At 39.2% G+C, this 16510-nt stretch overlaps 2 protein-coding genes across 2 annotated transcripts; one reads left to right on the top strand and one right to left on the bottom strand.

The window, feature by feature from the left end:
* Window positions 1–693: 693 nt before the first annotated feature.
* Window positions 694–2236, top strand: LOC130996851 (uncharacterized). The gene is made up of 2 exons (XM_057922116.1): window positions 694–1744; window positions 1807–2236. The coding sequence occupies exons 1-2, from the start codon at window positions 744–746 to the stop codon at window positions 2144–2146; spliced, it is 1341 nt and encodes a 446-aa protein (XP_057778099.1). The 5' UTR covers window positions 694–743; the 3' UTR covers window positions 2147–2236.
* A 1310-nt stretch (window positions 2237–3546) lies between these two features.
* Window positions 3547–4478, bottom strand: LOC130996853 (uncharacterized). The gene is made up of 3 exons (XM_057922118.1): window positions 4368–4478; window positions 3962–4264; window positions 3547–3883 (listed from the first exon to the last, which is right to left on the bottom strand). Exons 1-3 carry the CDS (start codon window positions 4395–4397, stop codon window positions 3695–3697), a joined length of 522 nt encoding a protein of 173 aa, XP_057778101.1. The 5' UTR covers window positions 4398–4478; the 3' UTR covers window positions 3547–3694.
* Between the last annotated feature and the right edge of the window lie 12032 nt (window positions 4479–16510).

Below are 16510 nucleotides of genomic sequence, written 5' to 3'. Positions count from 1 at the left end.
AATCAAACCGAAAGGCTTAATGAAGTATGTGGGAGATTGAACGATGTGCGGACAGATGATGAACCTGAGCACGAAGCTGAAGGCTCGGTTGCATCAGGAGACGATGATGATTCTGATGACGAAGAATTTGACCCTGCGCTCGAGGTGGGCACTGCTTCTGATGCCTCTGAGGATTTATTAGACGACGATCTAATTGATTTCACGGAGACCGAGCGAGCAGGTTGGATCCGACAACCGACAGCCGAGACCGGTGATCTAACTAATTGGTTAGTTCCCTTGATTCCAGTGGACGCCTCGGCTTCGCTGGTTGCTCGCGAGAGTGACCCTTCTAGAGTTGATGATCTGCAGAAGAATTCTTTTTACAACAGCAAAGACGACCTGATCATTGCTGTTGGTTTGTGGAACATGAAGCGAGGCACTGAGACAAAAGTTGTCCGCTCAGATCCGGGACGAGTCTATTTCTCGTGCAAGCACTCTGACAACTGCAATTTCGATCTTCGTGCGTCTGTTCACGGCCGAGGGATGTGGAGAGTGCATAAGTTGAAAGAGCATTCATGCGAAGGGGAACTTGCGCACAGCTAAAAAAATCAAGGCGCACTCGAAGGTGGTGGCAGCGTTTGTGGCAAACAGAATACGCGATGATGGAGAGGTCATTAAGCCGAAATCCATCATGGCTGAGTTAGTACTGCGATTTCGGCATCAAAATCAAATATGATGTCGCGCTGCGTGCAAGAAATCTCGGGATGGATATGATATACGGTCGAGTTGATGATTCGTTCCTCCTGCTCCCAAGATATCTGTATGCCCTGAAGGAAGCGAATCCTGGCACCTTATATGATTTGGACGTAGATGTAGACTGCCGGTTCAAACATTTGTTTGTTGCTCTGTGGGCTTCCATCTCACCTTTCTACTTTCACCTTCGACCAGTGATTGTGGTTGACGGCACACACCTGAAGGGCAAAAATAGTGGCATTTTGTTTGTCGCCGTGACAAAAGACGGAAACGAGGCAGTTTTTCCCTTGGCGATCGGTGTCGGTCCGATCGAGAATGATGAGTCGTGGAAGTGGTTTATGTCACATCTGAGAGGTGCTTGCGGCGAGCCCGATAACTTACTTATTGTATCTGATGCGCATGTCTCCATCGCTAATGCTGTGAAGAGCGAGTTTCCAAATGCTACTCACGGTATTTGCTACTACCACTTGTTGAACAAGATGAAGGGTTACGGGCCCGGTGTTGCTGAGCTTTTCCGCCAGGCTGCATACGCCTACGAGCAATCAGATTACACGCGTGCAATGTCAGCCATGGCTGCTCTGAAGCCAAAGGCGTACGAGAAGTTGTTGCGCGTAGGCCCGGAGAAGTGGGCACGATCACAATGTCCTGTGTCCCGTTACAGTTTCCTTACATCCAATGCCGCCGAGAGTTTTAATGCACGTTTGCTGTGGGCCAGGCGTCTTCCAATCTGCTCGATGTTGGAGGCAGTCAGATTAGTTGTCGAGCAGTGGTTCAACGACAGGCTTGCGGCCGCACAAGAGAGCGATGAAAATCTGACTCCGGAGGCAAAACAGAAGCTCAGTGCAGAACTTGTAAAAAGTCGTCGTTACACAGCCAAGAGGACCACCGAGAGAAAATACAGGGTTCGTGCTAGTGGTCGCCATTATATGGTTGACCTTCAAAAGCAGAGCTGTGAATGCAACGAATTCAACGAGGACCAGATGCCGTGTTCTCATGCGATTGCAGCCATTACGTATGTCATTTCTATTCATGACCATTATTAAATAACAAAAAGTATAATCGTTTGTTTTGCAGTGAGGCGAACGAGTCAGTGGAGGATTACGTGCACTCTTACTACTGGAACAGTTCACTAGTTGACACATACTCTGGTGACGTTAACCACTTGCCTCCCATAGAGAATTGGAATATTCCTTTCCGAATTGCATCTCAGCTTATTTTACCAAATCTCTCTCGGCGACAAGCTGGTCGTCCAAAGGAAACTCGAGTTCGATCCGCAGGTGAAAGGCCGACTCAAAACACATCAACAGCGGAGGCATCAACTAGTAGCAAGAAACGAGCACCCAAAACGTGTGGTCTATGTGGCGGGTCTGGTCACACACGTCGATCGTGCAAGGGTACGGCCACCGATGCGTAGTCGTATTTATTTTTCTGTTTTATTTAAGTTCATTTAGAGTTCCCTAGTTTATTATATTATTCTAATTATTATGATATTATTTCAATTTCATTGTTATTTTCTTCTAAATATTAAATAATTATTATTATTACATTAGAAATAGAAATGAATTACTATATAATTTTGATAAAAATATCATAAGTTGACCGGATTGATGGATTAAATCATAACGTTGTAATTTGAAGAAATTCGATAAATTAAGTTTGAGTTAAACAATTTATAATGAACTAGGAACTAAAATGATTAAAAAAGCCGCCACAAAATGTGCCTACAAAATGTGTAGCCGTGGGTAGTTACATTAGAACGGCTAATCCACACGGCTACACTTTTGTGGCGGCTAATTGTTCTATTTTGGTTTGTTTGACGTTGATAAATATATTCAATTGTAATATTTGACAAATTCAAACGATAAATCAGACTTACTTAACAATGATCACCATTTACATGTCACTACAATTATGAGTTGAAATTATGAATGAGAATTTGGGAAAACCAACAACTTGTACTAATAATTTTAGAATATACCATTACAGAGTTTGAGATTATGTGATTATGCATTAAACATGTCATTTAAGTTTGAAAAACGACTTAGCCGCCACTAATTAGTTTTTAAAGATGTAGCCGTGGGTAATGAAGATTGCCACGGCTAATCCACACGGCTGCACTTTTGTGGCGGCTAATTAGTTTTTTCATCTTATCTTACAGTTTTATATGCATCACAAGTCATCATGGCAGTAAATATAGATAAAATGATACTAGAATGTAATATAAAAATGTTGTTAAACAAAATAGTCATAAGGATGAAAATACACTATCAAAGTGTATTGGGGGTCGTGCAGAACTCATAGATGGCACTGCCTATCTTGTGCCTATACTCCTGAACATGGTCATTGCCCCATGACAGGCTCGGCGAGTCTGCGATCAAACGCTCTACAGCCATGCACGCGAAAACACCAGAGCTCCATCGGTCAGCCTGTGTGAACTGCTCGGCAGGATCGGCATACTCGATCTGGAGCTGACGCCATTCGAGATTCTGTCTCGGGTTCTCCACAATGCGTGTCCGCTCGAACCAAAGGGACACCTCAAGCACCCGGTAGAAAAGGAGGCCCAAAGGAGCAAGAGCGCGCAGCATGTCGTGGCGTTCCTGTGCCAGGATCCGATACAAGTTCGGATCAAAGACGCGGCATTTACCCGTGAGCATATCAATGCTACAGATAACGAAACGCTGAAGGACAAACACAGGAACAATGACCTGTACATGAAGAAATAATTGATCAACAATCATTATTGATCAACAGTCAAAGTTATTTATGATGTAGGTGTAATTGTGTACCGCAATAGGCATCCATCCAATCTCCCTGACTCGATGAGGTACCCCTGCCATACACTGAATACATACGGTTGGCGTGCGGCTGCCACCCCATCACAATTGCCTCAGAGTTTATAAAACGCTGCTCTGAAGGAGAGCTAAACATACGGCGCGCATTCGCCATAAGCTCATTGTATTCTCTATCCAAATAAGTCTGCAAAGAAGAAAAACATTATTTCAAATAATACTTTATTATAAACGCAAAATATGTTAATGCTTACGAAGAATTCCGCATCCAATATGATATGGCTCCTGTGATCGATGTCCTGAAGCAGGTCTGTACCGCTCACCAGCCTATGCCTCAGCGTCATCATGTACGCATCTACATGCTGCACATACTTTAATGTTAATATTAAGTAAACACTGAGGGTACAACATGTAACAAGTGCATCAAAAATATTAGATACCTCGGGCTCGAGCTCTTTAGTCCTGTTCATGAGAGTCACCCAAAACTGCCTCTTGATCGGGTGCCCACTCTCTGTCACCACCAACTTCCTGTAGTTCCCACCACGGAGACGCTCCGCCATACGAGTAAATCCCTGAATATACTTGTTGTCGACGGGTTTCGGCTCGTTGCTGTGAACGTATGGGGATCTCAGCGCAGCCGAAGGCTGCCGCTCACGGTAGCTTCGGCGCAGTTGCGCATCCTCTGGTGGTGGTGGACAAACACTGAGGGGAATGGCAGGTGTTGCCCCAGAAGCAGAAGCTCCCTATATTTACATTAAAACAACACAAGTTAAACATATAAACAATCCATAAATGACACGTAATTTCAATTAGAAGTAAAATTTAAAACAAATACTGAGCTTTTACCCCACTAAACTGCTGCCATAAACGCTCCATCTCTTCCTGAGAATATCCAGCCTCGGCCAGAATCGGCAGCGAAGAACGAGGCGGCTCGAATGGGTGTGCTGAGCTCGAGGGCTGCTCAATGTACGAGTAGCGTGGCCCCAGATATGGGGTCAACTGTAGGCCAGCCCCAAAAGTCGTGGGCACACCAAAACCAGTATGCGGGCCCGGTGGGGTTTGATAATCATCACTGCCGGAGTGACCCGCGTCCCTAGCAGGCGCCTCGTGTGCAGGGGACCTCTGCTGTGATGGCGCATCCTCCGTCTCGGGCTCCGTCTCGTCGCCTGTCCGATTGAGGTCTTGGAGCAGGCATGGGCTGACGTACATCGGTGCTATGCGAGCATCGGCAACGCATACACCCAAAGGTCTCCTCTGCCCAATTCTTCAGCCTCGTGAATAGGCTCTCCTCCACACGCCTCGCCACCCGGCCCTCACTCTCGCGCACCATCTGCTCCATGCGCTGCCACTCCTGCTCGCTCAAACCAGAAGGCCCATGAGCAGCACTGCTCTCTCCCCCGTATCTGGGCCTCCTGTGACTCTGTGACCTCCGGCCGGAAGTCACGGGGCGATCGCCGCCGCCAGTCTGATCCCGCTGGCCACTGCTCGACGAGGACGAAACCACCTGTGGTCTTTGCCGCTTTCCCCGATCTTCGCGCCTCGAACTGCGACGTCGGGGTTCCACCTGAATAGATGCCTCAGAGCGGTCCCCACCACTCACATCCGGTCGAGGATTCCTCTGGCCGAAGACGCCCGGACCTGGAAACTGGACATCTCCTTCATTCGCGACCGATAGCCACCACTGCGTCCTCGCCTCCTGCTGTTCGGGCTGCAACTCATAAAGATCGTTCTCCTACAATAAAAAATATATGTACATGATGACTAATATTCATAACATCAAATATAATTAACTAATAAACACTTAAATTATTACCGGTGACTCAAATAGGGGCTGCAAATCTTCACTGATTTTACTCAAGAAGGTCCACCTCTTGAATCTAGGTATTATCCCGGCATTATGTAGAGCGACGGCTCTGCCCAAGCCGGGAACAACCTCAAGACCCCAGATATATAGAGCCCAAGAAGGCCCATAGAAGTGGTACTTCCATTTTTTCGACATCTTCTTCATCCTGTAGTTCAAGCGACTATATGCCGCTGCACCCCAAGGAAATGTGGAGAACTCCGACAAGTCCTCCACCAAAGCCCACGTCCAGATCTCCACGGGTCGTGGCAAATCCACGCCCAAAACAAATGCGTGTAGCACCAACAGGTGGGCCACACGCAGTGCTACCGAGCCGTCGGGGTCGACAATCTCCGTCCACTGATCAAAAAAAATGTTTGCCAACTCCTGAACTGACAAGCGCTGCCCGCCACAAACTCGTGTGTAGGCTACATTGTTTCTCAAATTGTGGGAGGCTAATGGATCGAAATGATGTGGCCGAAATGGCAATCCGGTCACAAGAGCGAAAGCGGCGTGATCAAGGCAAACCTTCTTGCCGTTGATGTAGAACCACATCACATCGTCACTATCCAGCAGATGACGAGAGACAATATGGTGCAATGCCATGTTGCACCTGTTGCCCGGCTCCCAATCCAACAAATGTCCAAAGCAACCCTGCCTGAACGTATTCTCCAGTGCGTCGCCCCCAATTTCCCTCAGTCGCTCGGGTACCCGGGACAAATAACTGGTCTTGTAGTAAGAACTGATCTGCGTCCCGGGGCGATTTATTGTTTTGGGCCTCCGATAATCGATCTATTCAATACCAAAAATATATCAATTAAAAAGCCAAAATATAATTAATTAAGAAAAATAACACAAAATTTAATAATAACATAAGTAATTCAACCAAATAGAATTAAACAATTTATTAATAATTCACGAAAATAATTATGTACATGTAGAGGATCTTCTCGTTAGTTTCAATTTATGCACTACCCAATTCAATTCTTTGGTTGTGTATTTTATTTAAATTATTGAAATGATTTTAAAATTAAACTAAATCAATTTATATACAAACTAATTCACAAATAACATAACTAATTCAACCAAAATGACTACAACAAAATAACATAAGTAATTCACGAAAATAATTAATTATTTTCGTCCCAACAAAATAATTAAACATAATGACTACAACCAAAATGAATATACAACCAATAATTAATTATTTTCGTCCCAACATAAGTAAATTCCATCCCAATAATTAAACAAAATGACTACAACAAAATAACTACAACCAAAATGACTACAACAAAATAACTACCCAATTCACGAACCCAATTCACGAACACAAGTAATTCGAATTAAACAATTTCACCAAAATAATTCACGAACCCAATTCACGAATTTAAAATCAACGAAATAGGATAAGAAGAAGCCATGTGTATGCCTTCGGACGTTGAAAAAATCGTGAATGCTCTCCTTCAAGTTCAAAAAAAATGATTCTCATTCAAACATGGACAAACAAGAAAACAAATAAAAAAAAAAAAAAATTCATTCCAATTTACCTTCGGTTTGGAATGCTCTCCTCTTTCTCAAAAATTTACCCGATGCTCTTTCTCCTCTCTCTCTCTCTTTCTCGGCTGCCTCTCTCTCTCACTCTCTCTCAAAAAATAAACTGATGCCGTGAATTCAAAATGGAATGCGGCTAGGTTAAAAGTTCTAATTCTTATACATGTAAATGGGTTTCTTGGTCAAACAAGCCTTAAATTGCCTTGTGAATTTGAGATACAGCCGTGTATATCCCCCCAATAAAGCTTCCGCGATTCTCGCCTATCTGTATAGCCGTATGCATTGTCCAATCACCCTTTAAGCTTATAATTAAAAAAAAATAGGTTTTCGTGTATAAATAGAAGAAATAGTAGTAAATTAAGGGTAAAAAATACGAATATTATATAAAATGATATGAAAAATTATTTTAAAGACATTTAATAACTTACCCGCCACTAAAGTGTAGCCGTCTGATATAGCCGTGAGTATTTTCTTTCACACGGCTACGGCAGCCGGCTACATATTTCTGGCGGGTACTTGGTGTTATGGTGTAATATGTTTCATTGATTCATAATATATGATATTTTAATTTTTTTATCCATCATTTGCTATTATTTTATGTGTTACAATATTAATTCATATTCCAATCAAATAAACTAAATAAATTTAGACTTATTGAGTTTATTTTGTCAATCTCCTTCTCGTGAATTTACTGGAAAGAAGAAATAGACCCTATAAAGCTGCATTGTAGCCGTATGAATTGTCCAATCACCCTTTAAGCTTATAATTAAAAAAAAAAATAAGTTTTCGTGTATAAATAGAAGAAATAGTAGTAAATTAAGGGTAAAAAATACTAACATTATATAAAGTGATATGAAAAAATATTTTAAAGACATTTAATAACTTACCCGCCAGTACTTAGTAGCCGTACGCTGTAGCCGTGAGTAGTTTCTTACCCACGGCTACGGCAGCCGGCTACATATTTCTGGCGGGTAATGGGTTGTAAGGTGTATTATGATTCATTGATTCATAATATATGATTTTTTAATTTTTTTATCGACTATTTGCTATTATTTTATGTGTTACAATATTAATTCATATTCAATTATATAAATTTAGACTTATTGAGTTTATTTTGTCAATTTCCTTCTCGTGAATTTACTGCAAAGAGATTGCCCCCTATAAAGCTGCATTATACCCGTGAATTGTCCAATCACCCTTTAAGTTTATAATAATAATAAAAATTAGGTCTGTTTAAAAATTTTAAATCAAGATTATTATGAAACTAGAATTTTTTTAAAGCTAATTAAGTATTTACCCGCCTGTTAATCCTAGCCGGTCACAGTAGCCGCTAGGATCCATTTCCAGCCGGCTACGTCTAACGGCTACTATTAACAGGCGGGTAATTGTTGTATTAGCTTCAAAAAAAAACTTGTTTCATAATACGCTACATTTAATTTTTTTTCAACTTTCTTATACATGTTTAATAACATGAATACCTGTCTTTATTTTTTCGAACTTAAGGCATTTAGGGTTACAAATAATGCCATTTCCTCAGATTTAGAGTCATATTTAACTACCTCTCTTACACATTTTCTTACACAAGTGTACTTGTGTAAGAAAAGTGTAAGAAATTTTACGGAAAACGATGCAAACCTATCACCATCAATTGCAAAGTGGGTAGTTTTATAAGACATCTTATATGGGTGGGTAATTTTGTAAGATAACTAACCAAAGTGGGTACTTTAAATTCCATCCCGAAGTTTATTGGGATTTGGCAGGCAATCTGGAAGTGATGCGCCGGAAACTACTGGAGACACATCTGATGGGTCTGGGACGTATATTTCTGGGACTCCCGTGACTCCCCAGGTCTCTGCTAGTAGTTCATGGGCTAGAAGGCCTAGGGGCCCTACAACTGTCGTGATCAAGGAGAGATCGGCTAAGGAAACAGGGAGGATTATATTTCAGAGGAATCCTACGACTGGGTAACTATTTTTGTTTAAATTATTGTTTATCGTATACCATGATTAAGTGATAAAATTACTTTTACACAGTGTGTTGTTGGAGCCAATAGGTCTGTCCAAAGCTTGCACGCAAGCATTTAAAATGTTTGATAACCCAGGCGGGTACACATGGAAGTTGACGCCCCCGGCGATGAAGGATACATTTTTTGGTGAATTACGGGTACAATTAAATTTATAGTACATATAAATTTATCATATTAAATTGTTAAAATGTTTGATATTAAATTAATTCTCTTTTTTTCAACAGAAAGAGTTTTATTGGCAGCCCGAGGATGAGCATGACGTGAGGGCCATGTGGGAGAAAAATGCCCGCAAAAGGTACTCCGACATGATGAACGACTACAAGAAAGAGCTCAAGGAGTGTACCCGCCAAGGGAGAGAGATGTCTAGACCCGCCTGGATGACTCCCGATTTCTGGACTGGACTCCAGGAATACTGACAGTGTCACGAGGTTCAAGCTGTTTCTACACGAGCACGTGCCAACCGGATGTCCGAGCCCGATGGGGAGGGTACAGGGATCAGTAGGCACGTGGGCGGGTCTCAGTCGACTCGCATCCTGCAGCAGTATATGGTTAATAATTAATAAATAATTAAGTTCATAAGTATATGTATATATATATATATATAATATAACTGATTTATCTTATATAATATAATATCTTGACTAATATTACTTATTTATCTTATATAAATGCATGAACAGAACTTGGAGCCTGATTTCCCCCAAGATGCACCGAACTATGCCACCTTTCTCCGCCTCCACATGTACGCCGACGAAACTTATACGTCGGAGAGAGATGCAAGAATTGACTTAAGTGTTTAAGTTTATTCAAATATTTAGTGAATGTATTTATTTTCGAACAATTATGCATTGTTATGTATGAATTAGCACGAGGTTCATCGACTTGCCGCTGCCATAGGACGAGAGCAACGACTAGATGAGGTGTATTTGGATGTGGTACAGCCGGACAGGTCACGGATCTACGGCATCGGGAGTGTCGGGCAGAGCCAGGCTAGTAGGGGGTCTATCCGCAGCACGAGCACTTCTACGGTGTCTCAGCAGCTTTATGAGACACGGATCTCCACACTGGAGGAGCGCCTGCAGCAGCAGGAACAGGAGTGGAAAGCAGAGAGGGCTGCAATGGAGGCACGATTGGCTGCAGAGCAAGCAGAACGACAAGCCATGCAGGAGCGCATTGCTCAAATGGAGCACTATATGAGGATGTATAGTGGTCAGCGAGCTCCATCCCCTGATGATGATGATGATGCTTAGGTCTCTCCCTGATGATGATGATGCTAGACTTATATTTATGTTTTCAAACAAAATTACATTTGCACTTTATTTTCAAATTTATGTTTATTATTGAACTATATATTTCAAGTGTTTTATTAAAACTATATATGTTTTATATATTTATGGCAATGATGATGATGATTGCATTTAACATAAACAAATAAATTCAAATCACATTACAATAACCAAATTAAAACACTTTTAGTGTATTAATGTTAAAAAAAATAAATAAATTAATAATTAAATATTTTACCGACGATAAAAATAAGGACGAAAATGAACTCGATCAGTAATTAACAACATCTTTAAGGTATTATCTCCACATATTCAAAGATTATAAATATATGAGTGAACATATAGCATTTAAATGAATTAATAGGTGAGCTAAACCAGGGGGCTTAGCTCACTTGGCCACCGGGTCCTCACTTTAGTGATGAGACTCGGGTTCGATCCCCATTGGGAGCGAATTTGGTGTTTGGAGAGATAAGGTGGGCTTGGTGATTTCTTGGAGTGTTTGGGGTACTAACTGCTAACTTCTAACATTACTTTGTCCGATAAAAAAAATGAATTAATAGGTGTAGATATATCAATAATACAAGTGTTCTGTACTGGTGACCACTCGAGAAGAATTTCAAAGTTAAGCGTGCTTGACACAGAGCACAAGCAAGATGGGTGACCCACTGGGAAGTCGGGTGACCGACTGGGAAGTTCGTCTAAATTATGCAATACTGTATAACTACGGAAATAAATTGTGGGTATACAAAAAATAAATAAATAAATAAATAAAATAAATTTAAAAAAATTACTGAGGGCAAAATGTCGTCGGTAATTAGCGACGGCATTTCCCCTCGGTAATATCCTGGCCAACTCCAGCGATGCGCCACCAGACGGCGGTGGACATTACCGACGGCGTTAATGCCGCCGCTAATTAGCGACAACAACTGTCGTCGGTAATGTTCCGGAAATTCTCCGCCGATCAACGGCGGTAAATACCAGCGGCTATGCCGCGATTAATTGCCGGCGGCGGCCGATCAACGTCGGTAATGTCGTTACCAACGAGCCCATTAGCGGCGGCTTGTTGCCGACGGCGCCACCGCCAGCAGCATATTTTACCGGCGGCCGTTCTTTATTACCGACGGCAGAATCCTTGGATTTTTTGTAGTGGTATAGTGGTAATCTCTATATATACATTATACTACATGATACTTTTAATGCATACAAATGACACTTTTAATAATAAAAAATGATAGTTTGTATAAAAGAAAATACTACTTTTTACAAAATAATGATACATTATAAATTATAATTTAATGTATATAAATGACACTTTTTAGTTGATCAGGACCAAAAAGTGCAAAAAGGGGGAGAAGGTCGTTCCCAGTGTGAGCGCGAGTTTGACCAATGACATAGTTTGTCCTAACTAGAAAGTTTGTCGAAATTAAATATAAAGCTTAAAAAATTATATATGTAATATATGTATATTTTCAAAGTTTTCACATTTTCTTTATATTTAATAAAAGTAATAAATTTGAAAATCTTTGTATTTATTAATAAATTGCAACATATACAATATTTCGCCGCGCATAGCACGGGAGGTACACTAGTATATATAAAAAGCAAAGTAAATGTAATTTAATTCAATTACAAGGGTGTAATTGGAATTTATGGGAAAAAAATACACCCACTACCTTAATTCAAACTGCCGAAAATATTGGAAAAAGAAAAATTAACAATAAAATTTATTTCTATGCATTTTTTTCGTTGTCATTTAAAAAACTTCTAAAAGCTGCCGATAGCTACTATCCTACAACACTGTCGAATTTTTTAACTAATAACCAAGGCAAACAAAATAAAATGAGTTCGGTATTAGCAAAAACCAATCTTAAATTATTTGTGTGATTTTTTTTAATTATTGTCTCTTTCGAAAAGATAAATAAATATAAATATAAATATTAATAAATTGAACCTTTTTACTGTACTGTTATCCTTTATCTCTCCAAATAAGTTAAATAATTCAATATTATTATTAAAATGCGAATTATATAAAAACGAAAAAGAGAACAAGAACCTAACTAATTCAATATTAAATAATCTTTTTACTAATTTAATTGAATATTAAATATTTAATTATTGATGAACACACTATCATGCAAATTCTTTTAACTACTCCTTCCGTCCCACTGTAATTGAGATTCTTTCTATTTTGGATGTCCCACCATAAGTGATAATCTTTCCTTTTTGGATAAAATTTTTACCTTTTAAACACATTTTCACTTTTTCACCTATACACAAAATACACATTTCTTAATTTTTGTGTCAAAAAAAGGGTCTCACTTATAGTGGGACAGAGGAAGTATAAAATTTGATGTATATTTACAGACTATACATAAGTTTTTAAAAGGGTTAATTGACACATAAATACATTAATTTTGGACTAATTCTAATCTATATCTTTATATATATACAAGGAGAAGTGTGTGAAAATAAATTTAATTTGAATAGTAAATTTGGAATTAAAAAAAAATTATATAACGCATTCTTAAAAATATTGATCCACACTTCCAACAAAAAAGAAAAACTGCCGTGTATATTGAATTTGAATTTCTTTTAAAAAATTGTTTCTTGTTTCTATTTCTTTTTTTATTTATGATAATTTGATTATTATATTTTTCATTTAAATTTATTTAATGTATAAATTTTATTAATGGAACAAAATAATAATACTATCAAAAGACATCAAATTATAGTTTATTTTATGAAGGAAATTACAAAACGATGCATCATAAAAAGATTATGTTATCGTTCTTTAAAATAATATTAATAATAACAATAATAGTATATAGTTTGTATTTTGTTATTTATTATTATTTTAAATCTATAAATATTACAAGTTAAATTTTAATATTGTTATATTTTAAATATATAATTCATATGCATCGTACAAATTATTTTGTTACTTATGGACTATTTAGATTCAATATATTATGTTTTCTCTTTATGGTACAATTTTAAATTATTTTTTTTTTGTATAATTTTCTTCATAATAAAATATGCAATATTTACTTATGTATCTTAAACAAAAGATCATTAATAACCTTATTTTGATACATGAAAAGTATAAATCAATTTAATGAGCAAGTTATGACCGTTTAAAATTTGTATATATTAATTTATCTATTTATTTTTAGTTTTTAATTAATTTTTGCCAATTCGAGACAACTGACATGCTTAAATATTTTTTTCTAAATATTGTTTGTTCATGGTTTTCTTATTTAATGACATTTCAATTTTCAAAGTATGTAGTTCTATGTAGTTTTTTTTTTAGCTCATGTAGTTATGTTTAGTTAACAACGAAAATTTGTTACAAGATATAATTTCACTATTATAAGAAGATAATATTATATATTAGTATAATTTATGTTAAGAAGGTGTTGGGAACTTATTGAAATATCCTAATCCTTGTTTTGATGATATCAAAATCCATAGGCCTTAATTGTAACAAACTAGAACTGTTCGAACTCAAGTGTTAGAGTTCTTTTCTAGTTTAGTTTGCTGTTCTGAAGACTGAAGACTGAAGGGACGAACGACTGAAGACTGAAGACTGAAGTAACCAACTGAAGTATAAGTTGAAGAATCAGTCCGGAACTGATTACTTAATGTGTGCCACGTGGATTCAGCGGACTGATACTAAAATCAAGTATCAGTTAAACATTTTTCCTCGGACTGAACCTCCAACGTTCAAAGGAAGCCACGTACTCCAAAAGTACAGCCGCATTAAATGCAGAGATCTCAGGATCCTCCTTTCTCTGCAGAGGTCATTCCTATTTGGTGGCTACTTTATCAGAGACGTCATATCTCCTGCTCTTCAACATAGTTGTTCTCACCAAATAAGGAACCTCGAAGATTGAAGCCTCAGCCCAAATTCAAAAAGCTCTCCAACGGAAGAAATCTTGAAGACGTTCTCCGCCAACAGATCTATTCAAGACCTCTCCTATAAATAGCGCTCGAGGATCACTTCAATCTTCACCGATTCAACGACATAAGCTGAAACTCTGCCAAAATTGTTTCTCAGCCAAAGCTTAAACTCTCCAAAGCTTGAATCGAAGAAGAGAATACAAAAGCCAAAAATCAGTCACTGCTGATTACATACATTCTCTTAGACCTTAGGCAAACCTCTGTTTACCCAAAGCCTAGGTCAAAACTAACTCCAAAGAACTTGTTCTTTGAAGTTTAGTTGGCAATATTTCAAACCTCCCTTCGAGAGATAGAATCGAGTGTTTGAGTTGAAAAGGAGTTCAGGAAGGTACTCTGACTCCGTGAGATCCTAGTGCAGGTTCGTGCTAGGAGTGAAAAACCCAACGCGAGTGAAGTGTTGGTACTGAAGATTGGATCTTCAGTTGTTTCGGTTGTGTGCACCCGGCTAAGCACACGGATAGGTTTGCAGTGCACCAGTTAAGCACTTGCGGAGTAAAGTTGTTGGTCTGATCAACCGACCGTGGATGTAGGAAGTGTTTTTTCGAACCATGTAAAAATCTCTGTGTTATTAACAGCTTTCAGTTTTACATTCTTGCTTGTGCTCTTTCCATTGATAAACTGAATACTGATTAAATGCAAAGAGAAACCTAAGACTAACAACGTGCTCAACAAAGGCTATTTCGAAACAAAGTTATTTCCGCTGCGTATGTTATCAGTCTGAGTGGTCTATCATCTGATAGTTAGGAAGACTTGTAACATCTCTGTTTTAGCTAACTCGACTGAAGCCTTAACGTGCATCAGTTAAGTTCCAGTGACTTAACTGATAACTCTTTACTGAAGAGTATTTCAGTATCAGTCGTCAACCCTGTTTGGTCAAAACTCCTTTCAGTTAACAGGCGTCTAAGTTTGCGTGTAAAGTTTCATTTTGATCTCTTTCTTGAGATCCCTCTGATTTTAAGAAAAATAGCCTATAGGTGTATTCTCCCCCCCCCCATACACCTATTCGAGACCATCCGGACCTAACAATTGGTATCAGAGCAGGTTGTTCGCAAGAACACTCTATTTCTGATTAGGTTCTAATTGAACTAGATCCTTTTTTCTCAAAGGTCTCGAAAAACTTTTCTCTTTCTAAAAAGTGCTTGCTATTTTCCCTATCTGTTGTTACATGTTCTCTCTTTTTTTATGGAGACTAACCACAGTAGATTATCCTCCCTATCTATGTTTAGTATTAAAAAATACGACATATGGAAGTTTAGGCTTGAAAGCTTCCTCACCGTCCAACATTGTCGAATGTGGGAAGTCATCACCAACGGACCAATCATCATTACCGAAACCGTCAAAAGAGTTCCCATTGACCCAGCTCGGGATCCATACGATGAGGTCCAGATCAAGCAGAAGACAGACTTCACCACAGAAGAAAGAAAGCAAGATGAGCTAGACAACCTCGCCAAAAACATCATCTCCGGCACAGTTCCAGACAAGCATGTCACCAAGATCATCAAGTGCAAAAGTGCAAAGGAGATGTGGGACATTCTTGAAAGAATGTGCGTAGGATCCGAGGAAATCAAGGAGAATAACTTGTCCATAGCTTGCCAGAAGTTCGACTCCTTCCTCATGCTCAAGAATGAATCTGTCGACGAGATGGAACTCAGATTCAATCAGATCCTGAATGAAGTTCAATCCATCTCGAAGGACAAGTACACTCAACGAGAAATCAACTTGAAGATTCTTCGAGCACTGCCGCGAGGAGATTGGCAGATCTATTCAGTCGCTCATCAGAACAAGCCTGGATTCAGTCAGCTCCCGACAAACAAGCTCTTCTCTGATCTCTTGGTAAATGAGTTCGACATCCAGAGAAATCTTGGAATAAAAAAGGCTAAAGGATCAGACGAAGATCGTCCATCAACCTCGAGAGGAGCAACACTGAATGCTTCAGCAAGAGAAAGCAAGAAGCAGACGAAGGAATCAGCGGAACTCAAGCCCGAGGACTTCTTCAGTCAATATGCTTTGTTGACTGAAAGATTCAACAAGATGGAGTCCAAATTCCGCAAGTACAGAAGGTTCCACAAGCAACACTACAAAGCAAAAGAAAGAGAAAGCAACTCCAGACATTCCACTGATCGAAGCAGAGAAAGAAAGTCAGCCACCTTCGACATGAAAGATATGGAATGCTTTGGACGCAAAAAGAAAGGGCACTTTCAAATTGAATGCCCTAAACTGACGCAGTTTGAGCGCAAAGAGCTGAAAGCCAAGAAAGATCGTAAGTATGTGAAGAAGAAAGCGATGGTTGCTAACGATGCTGGATCTTCTGAAGACACATCAGAAT

Source organism: Salvia miltiorrhiza, chromosome 8 (genome assembly GCF_028751815.1).
Source record: "Salvia miltiorrhiza cultivar Shanhuang (shh) chromosome 8, IMPLAD_Smil_shh, whole genome shotgun sequence".
NCBI classification, from domain to species: domain Eukaryota; kingdom Viridiplantae; phylum Streptophyta; class Magnoliopsida; order Lamiales; family Lamiaceae; genus Salvia; species Salvia miltiorrhiza.
This window is presented reverse-complemented; position numbering and strand designations above follow the sequence as displayed.

Coding starts and splice junctions, on each gene's coding strand:
- LOC130996851 (XM_057922116.1), top strand. CDS start 744: ATGGATATGATATACGGTCGAGTTGATGATTCGTTCCTCCTGCTCCCA. Junction 1,745..1,806: donor CATGCGATTGCAGCCATTAC/GTATGTCATTTC, acceptor TTTGTTTTGCAG/TGAGGCGAACGAGTCAGTGG.
- LOC130996853 (XM_057922118.1), bottom strand. CDS start 4,397: ATGGAGCGTTTATGGCAGCAGTTTAGTGGG. Junction 4,265..4,367: donor TATGGCAGCAGTTTAGTGGG/GTAAAAGCTCAG, acceptor ATGTAAATATAG/GGAGCTTCTGCTTCTGGGGC. Junction 3,884..3,961: donor CTAAAGAGCTCGAGCCCGAG/GTATCTAATATT, acceptor AAGTATGTGCAG/CATGTAGATGCGTACATGAT.